Source organism: Quercus lobata, chromosome 3 (genome assembly GCF_001633185.2).
Source record: "Quercus lobata isolate SW786 chromosome 3, ValleyOak3.0 Primary Assembly, whole genome shotgun sequence".
NCBI lineage: Eukaryota > Viridiplantae > Streptophyta > Magnoliopsida > Fagales > Fagaceae > Quercus > Quercus lobata.
The window spans coordinates 4,927,876-4,936,300 of NC_044906.1; the positions used below are offsets into that span (position 1 = coordinate 4,927,876).

The window sequence follows — 8,425 nt, forward strand, 5'->3', positions numbered from 1 at the left end:
TAATATTAATCAGATGTCCTCTTTCTCTGTCACAGCTTCCAAAAGCTAATGAACATTCAATGGTTTAAACTATAACCGGCACAAAGCCTGAATCATAACAAAAGAATGACAATGAATGTTATAAATTACAATTAGTATTTAACATTAGAACCACAGAAAATACCCTAGTCTACTTAAAAAATAAAAAATTAAAAAACGAAATGCATTAGTCTGTCCTGCACATGCACTCTTTACATCGTGGATACCGGTAAATACTCCTCGCCTTTGGTCTTGTCTGGACATGTTTAGTTTGTCTAATTGCCTTCCTCACTCTCTGCTCAAACACACGCCATTCAATAGTGTTGTTCTTCAAAAAGATGCTTGCAAGCCTGCGTTTGTTTGGCCGTATTGTTGGCATTTTCCCTCCACCATAGTATATTCGAAACCCAGACACTAAAGATGAAAACTGACTCCCTGAATCGGTCATAGCAAATGCATCTGCAGCAGTGGAGCCTATGAAGTCCAGGGCAGCTAACTACAGAAGAAATAAGCTCATTATTCTTCAACCAATTGACAGGAACAGGGAAAACAAATTAAACTTGTTATGTATAGTACATAACATGGACAAGAACTTGTCCATTCATGAAATCATTTGTTGGTGCAAGATAACTAAAAGAGAAGAAAGAAGCACCACTATCAATGTGAGTGCCAAGTTACTAGGTTGAGAACTGGAATTGGTTGAAAATTCCAAAAGAGCTTAGCTAACAACTATAAATATTCTTTAAAAAACTAGCCAACAATCATCCTTGACCATGTACATATTTTTCTGCTATTTCAGGCTATTACAAGACTATAAGCACAGGCTTAGTTCAATCTGCTACCAAAAGAGAAACCTACTTGATGCTTTTTCCAATGAAAGCTAAAGTATCTAGAGTTGCTTTCCATATAAAGTCAAATAGATATAGGATTCTTTTTGCAGTCAGACAGAAGCAAACCAACAATGAAATTCTGGTTGGCTGGTAATTCCAGGTCCATCACATGGTGAGCAGTTTCCAAAGGGTCTTCAGGATTTTTTAGTTCTAAAGTTTGTCTTATGTCCAATACTATGTCCTCTCATCACAAAGATGACCATCATGATTTGAAAGGTATTTAGACATTTTAGAGTGAATTTACCAATTAGGTCTTCTCAAATAGACAATTTGATCAGAAGTTTTTACAAGGTGCGATATGACATTTATAGCACCAATTTAAAAGGAATTTAGCCATTTTAGAGTGAACTACCAGTTATAACAATTCAGGAAAAAAAAAAAAAAATTTATAGCAGATTCATTTTCTTCCTGAATTCATGTCTCATTCATCAATTATGACATGCTTGATATAAAAAATTATCCTCTAACTTAGCTGAGGTCTGAATTCTTTTTCAGGTGTAACCACTTCAGAAAATTCATGAGGCACTGGGACAAATTTTGTCTATAATATTGTTTTCTTGAGAATTGATCAAAAATTAATGGTGGAATCTTTTTAACTGTCATGCATCAGAATGCACATCCACTGAACTGTTATTCACAAGTTTTGAGCCTTCATCTAACAAGACTTTATTGGTTATACAGCACAGAATTAATTCAATACAAGTGTCTAAGAAATAAAACTTGATCATCTCATCCCCACACCCCCCTGCCCCCCCCCAAAAAATAAAATAAAAAACCTGTATTATATGCTAACTGATTCAACAATATGAGTTTGGATCATCAGTGCCAAAACCCAAAATTAGCACTAAAAACCTTTTAAAAAAAACAACCATTAGCTAGCTCTTGTGCAAGGAAAAAAAGATGACATCAAAGTTTCCTTCTCCTTTCCGTCCATGATGAAAATTGTATTTGAAAAAAAACAGATTAAGAAAAGACATTAAATCAAAGGACAACTATCGCTTTGATAGTGGTTTCATAATTACCCTTATTATATGCTTTGACAATTGAAGAGTGGACAGTCACTCATTTGATTTCTTTCAATTTTATAGTCAAGGGTAACATAGGAAATAATATAGTTAATGTTTTGACAATTGAACAATGGCATTCATTTTGGGACATAAAAAAGGGGAAATGAGGACATTCATTATGGGACTGAGGGAGTATGCAAGTAACTGAAATCACACTTAAGCTGGACAAAACAATAACAATAAAAGCAATGCTATTACCTGAGATGAAAAATTCATGAACGGTTCAAGTTCAGTTGATGAAAGCAGCTTCTCTTTAGTAACCAATTTAGGATACAAGTTGGTCAAAGCAGCCAATCTTGACTGACCTCCATATATTTGTGAACCTGCCACAAATATATGGGTCTTACGTTTGAAACCAAGAGCAGCAAGTAAAAGTATTGCTTCCTCTGGAGTTAAAGGACATAGGCCTTCTGACCTGAGTTCTGCAGGAGAAGGTAACCTGCACAGATTTAAACATTTTGATTAGATAATAAACAAATGTTGATGACAGATAGTGCTCTATTTTTTCTCTTTTTCTTCCTAAGACAGAAGGCAGAAAATGTGGGTGTTTCCGTTGTGAAATAATCTGATTACGCAAGATTAAAGAAGAGAGAAAAGAAATGAACACACAGATTTTACATGGTTCAGCAGTGTGCCTACATCCATAGGTGGTGACAGGGAGAAAGTACCAGTATAAAATAGGGAGATTATAACAGTAGCACAAAGCAATCTCACAAAACCCAAACCCCAGATACACCTAGAGAGCTCTCTCTCTCTCAAAAAGAATAGAGAAATCCCTATTCTATAGCTCTAATATTTCAGCACGCTCCCAAGAAACAATTGCCGCATAACCACATGAATATGTCTAAGCTTTTGTCAGCTCAATATTGGGTTTTCCACAGTAGTCTAGGGCCAACTAATTCAATTCCCAGTCTAACTAGGACTAGGCTGGTCAATGTGTCTTGACTAAGTCAAGCCACTGACAAAACAGTTTCTTTAATTAGAAAAATTGAGTCTTTAAAATGTCTATGAAACTTCACAAATGTTGAAAACAAGCCAAATAGAATGACAAACTAAAACCAAAATAAAGCAGCCATATATTCACACACACACACATATATGAAACAAATATAAAACAAAAATGACATGGCACATACTTTGTGGTCTTCTTGATCTGTGTCAATGCAGGGAAATGGATTTCACGATATGCTTCCAACTCTTGTCTCTCTTCTTCACCACCACCAAATTCACATAAAGAATGAGCCACCATATCAATTTCAAATCTCAGGTGTACAGCTAGATATCTGGAAGGTTTCTTAGCATGACTTCTGCTTTCCTTCTTATTTGATACTGCAGATGGACCAATAAGATAATGATCCAGTGGCCCAGTGTCACCTGCATGCTGGCGTAACCTTTGAAGAAGCAAAGCACCAGTTTCTTGTATTTTAGGAACAAATTGCAGAGCGTGAAAATTACATCTGCATCGAAGTCTCTATATGAAGTTCCCCAATTAGGAAGAGCAAAGTAGGTGAAAAGGTCATAACAAACTAAGGAAGCCCAAGTAACAATGACAGTCCAATAAATCTATCGAAAACTTGTAATAGACTAGAATGTCAAAGGCTAGTGATTTACCTGCAACTGAAACGGTATAGGGTCAAATGCCAAGCGATTCCCAAATCCAAGAAAATGGACAACTCTATTTTTAAATAGAATAGGGAGAATCATCTTCAAGTAAAACCTTGGCTTTGCCTCTTTCATGATATCTTCATCCGTCACCTGGGACAGCATTTCAAGAATCACCATGAATAACCCATCATTTGGAATTAATACTTAATACTCATTAATTTGAGGAACTTACAACACTACCAATAGCCTCCAAATCTAATGACCGCAAATCCTTAGGAAGTTCCTTCACTATCCGAATATCAGGAGTCAAGTAGTTAATAAAATGCTCCTCCTGATAGATATCGCTGAATTGACTATGAAATTATACAATTTGATATTGTCACATTTCCATCTAAAGTTAAAAATAAATATTTAAAAAAAACACACACACACACACAATCTCAAACCAATATAAGTCACTAAAACAACATTGAAAAAAAAAACACACACACACACACACATTACATGAAGCAATTCCATTTAGAATACATGATCAACAATAACCATTAGAGCAAAAGACATACATACAAACACCAAGGGCAAACTATAACACCTCCTTTTCCCCACCATTCATATTAATATCACCTCTATTGTAGGAAGATTCAATGCATACGCCTAAAAAACAATAGAACAATATTAAAAAGGACTTCTATGTAAAAATATATTCTAAATAATCAAATTCATTATGTCTTATCCGCTTAGTCTTTTGGGCTAAGTAGTCATTTAACATTAAATCAAAGTCAAATTTGTTTGTTCTTGTCACCACATGCCAGACTCATTTATCCTTGTTTTGGTTTCAGATAGGTCATCAGATCTGTTTGTCTTTGTTTCAGTTTCTATTACATCTGGAAGTGAGAAAATGGGGTTAAGAAATACAATATTAATTGGGTGAATACTTGGTTACAGGTATATGTATTATTGGGCCTCTCCACCTACTAGCTTAAGCTTTTGAGTTGGATGCTTTAACATTCTAAAAGCTCAGATGATTTTGAATCCAGCCACTGAATATAGCCTTTTCCTAATGCAAGAGCACAATCACCATGGCAAAAAGAAACAATCGATGAAACAAATAATGTGATTGGAGAAAAGAAGAGGAAGAAAAAAAGAACAAGAACAATAAAAAAAGAAGCATGTCACCTTGCATCTCTCCATACGCTACTGTACAAAAATCTGGGAATAACAAGAGTTGAATTAAGTAAACGTGCGACCATGACAGCATTACAAACCTGTTGCAAATCAGAATGACATTAGAAATACAAAAGGTACTCATAACAAAAAATTGCTCCTTTAGAAGCAAAGCCTTTTCTTTTCTAAAGAATAATGTAGATTCATCATTAATGAGATTGAGATACATAAAGAGTAATCATAACAGCAAAATTTGATCCACAGGTATTACTTACAGCAACTCGCTGCTGGTTAATCCCACCGTTTGCAGTTACCAAAATGTACCCATTATTTCCCTCTATTACAATATCAAAGAAAATGCTTTGTGAGAACCAGCTTAAAACATTAGATCCATGTCTTTAAAAATATTTAGGATACCCATGCACACACATACAAATGCATTCACAGCAGTCACCCATACAAAAACTTTAAGACACACACACATGCATGCAGGGGGATAGAGAGATAGAGAGTCACCACTAGGTTCCCAGTTACGTTGATCAGCACAAGGTCTCCAAGCAGAAGCAGGAACAAATGGCTCCTGCCACAAATCTTTTGGCTCACGTTTATTCGCTCCCTGTGTGTCATAGCACAAATCCAATGAAATCATGCAAAAACACTTAAAAGGGGGAAAAAAAAACAGTGTTCTTCCTCTATAGAATTATAAAGAGTCAAGATAAAAAATGATATCCAAATACCTCAGCCAAGGCATGGGCAGCCAAAGCCAACAACCTTCCGTAAATACCTGTCTGTGGTCTTTTACCTTTAGCATACTTTCTCAAATTTTCCTGCAAACATTTCAAGTAAAAAAACCAAAATGAAAATCTCAATAACCTCAAGACATCAATTTTCCTAACCTTTCTTAAACTTTTCAACATACATCACTGCTCCTAACTAACATCAATTATGTTTTCTTTATAAATGGAGTTAAAAGATATTGTCAATGCATGCTATACAGAGGGATTACAGTTCTCTATTGTTCTTAAGGTAACACCATTACATAGATTGGATTTCGTCACATTATCAACAATCTAAATAGATACAAAAACAGTGCCATTCGACGTTTGCTTAAATGCTGACAACATGAGAAAATTCAGCTAATTCAGCCAATAAGACACATGACATAATGCAGTATTTGGTAGCGCGTAAAGTGGAACACTCAGAGAGGAACAGGAGATTTTTATTCGAAGAGTTCACGATACATTTACCTACGGCTATGAACTCGGCCTAAAGTTGACAAATTGTATTCAATTTCATATTTCTTCCCAATTTCACTTATTCATTACAATTTTCTCACTCGTTCTCACATTTCGCATATCAAAAATTCAATTCTTTTTTACATCAATCCCAACCTGAAATGTCATAAATCTCAAATTCCAAATAGCATTTCTATTTGATACAATAATGGAAATTCTAATCTTTTTCAATAAATATAGAGCTCTTTTTCAAAAATTCAAATTGATATTTCTTAGCATACCTGAACCAAAACCGAATTCTCCGAAACCCGAGTTTTAGAATCAGGATCAGGCCGTCGATCCTGCAATCGCAAAAGCATAATCCAATTGACGAAGAAAAACAAAGCCACCAATCCAATCAGAGCCACAGCTCCTTTCACTCGCTTTCGACTGTACCACGCTTTCGCAGCCCTTCGCTTCTTCACCTTCACCTTCAGATCCCAAAACGACGCCTCCTCCGCCGCCGCCGCACGGGATCGACTCGGAGTGGCGGGCGAGTTTGGCCGGGCGTGGAACGAGCTGGACCGGGACCGGTCCGAACTGCCGGTCTCGTAGTCGAGAGAAGCGCTTTGGTGCTGGTTTAGCTTACTGTTGGATTGGAGATCTAGGGTGGGGTCTGAGAGGGTACGGGTTGTCGCCATGGGTCGGGAGATCCGACCCGAATGCAATGAATGTGTTTTGGTGTTGCGGAATGAATTGAATTGAATTGAATGTTGGGAAAAAGTACCAAAGAATGGGAGCGTTAAATATTTGAAGACTGTTCACTCAGCTCGCGGTTTTTTCGTTTGTTTTTCCTAAATATATATCACTAGATATTCGCTGTCGTTTTGTATTCTTGAATTGAATTCTATGTCGTTTACCTTCTTTCCATTTTATTTATTATTTATTTTATAGGTAGTTTTATAACAATTGTTTACTTTTAAAAAAAAAGTAATTTATTAGACGAATTTGTAATTTAAAACCTTAAAGTTTTGGGAAGTTTTGATTTTACCACTTTAAAGTATCAAAATTTGAACTCTTACTCCTAGCAATACAATTATTTGAATGTAAGCAATTTCATCTTAGTGTTGTAATGAGGTGTACGCTAAATATCACCTCAATTCAAACAACTTAGTTTTATGAAAGAGTAAGTTTGGTATCATAACTGATTTCATAACTTTGCCACAACTTTATCACATGGTGACCCATGAGTGGTGAAATCATGGACCCACATAGACCCACTATTTTATTTCCACCACTTATAACTTGTCATATAGGCAAGTTGTGGTAAAAGTAGTGAACATTTTTGTGGCACTAGCCTTACTCTTTATGAAACCAACATCTAAAATTTTAAGAGGTAAAACCAAAATTATTCTAAAATTTAAAGTTGCAAATTGCAATTTAATCAATTTACAATAACTATTAATATTGGTAAAAGATAATGGATTTTTTAAGGAAAGAATATAATATGATTTTTGTAAGGACACGATTCCTTTGCGGCCCACTAACATTTTTGGGCTCACACAATAAAGGTCCCTCACAATATGATTTGTAGAGAGTGGGCTTGAAAAGCTAGCCGCTGGTCACGGGGCGGTGCCCGATCTTGGTTTTAGAGGAATTCATGTAGAAAAAAGGAGTTGGGCTTGAACATTTAAGCCCTAAGACGTCGCACCCTATGGGATGGGACTCCTCGGAGTTGATCCGAGGACCATTGAGGCCTTACCCCGGTTATCCAACGATGGACTTTCTTCAGTGAAGTCCGGTGTTGTTGAGATGTTCTCCCCCACGTGATCTTTCTTTTTCGGAGGTGGGATGGGCTCCCTTAGATTTACTTACTTTCTTCTTTTATACTCGTCCGTGTTGATTGTCCTTCGTCCACGTGTAGGGTCAATCTATACAAGACTGATATTTGTCCCATCAGTCTAATCCCAGAATTGTTGGGTATGGTTGACAAGGCTGCAGAGTACGGCTCTGTCATGTGTTGGGTCTTATCTGGAAGGGTAATAAGGATAACTTCCCCAAGATATTTTGGATCTCCTTACAAATTCGTCCCTATACCTGTTTTACCCCTTTATTCCGGTGTGATTCAGGATCTGCCGAGGACTGAACCGTACTCGGCTGCCTCCCAAAATTTGTTTTGTGCTCTGTATTGTAGAGCTTGGGCCACAGCTCTCCTCGGATTGGGCCTTCGGATTTTCCAAGAGCAATTGGGCTTGGCCCTTAAATTATTGGGCCCCACAATAGCCCCTCAAAACCCTTCTATCCGATTTCCGGGTTGGAAATGAGGGTTTTGGCAAACCCGGGCCCTTAATATGGCTTGTTTAGTTCAACCCCGCATTTATGTGAGCGGTTTTTCACCTATCCAGGAAGTTAGCCGGTTTTCAAGGGATTCCGTTTAATCTGCTCGTGATCTACTCCTGCCGCTTGG

The 8,425-nt window shown here is 36.9% G+C and overlaps 1 protein-coding gene across 1 annotated transcript; it reads right to left on the reverse strand.

Moving 5' to 3' along the window:
* On the reverse strand, positions 1-6,750 carry LOC115982810 (O-fucosyltransferase 15-like). Its single transcript, XM_031105530.1, has 10 exons — positions 6,261-6,750; positions 5,482-5,571; positions 5,261-5,360; positions 5,020-5,081; positions 4,757-4,845; positions 3,813-3,933; positions 3,587-3,730; positions 3,112-3,446; positions 2,174-2,414; positions 1-514 (listed from the first exon to the last, which is right to left on the reverse strand). Exons 1-10 carry the CDS (start codon positions 6,657-6,659, stop codon positions 206-208), a joined length of 1,890 nt encoding a protein of 629 aa, XP_030961390.1. The 5' UTR covers positions 6,660-6,750; the 3' UTR covers positions 1-205.
* Positions 6,751-8,425: the final 1,675 nt, after the last annotated feature.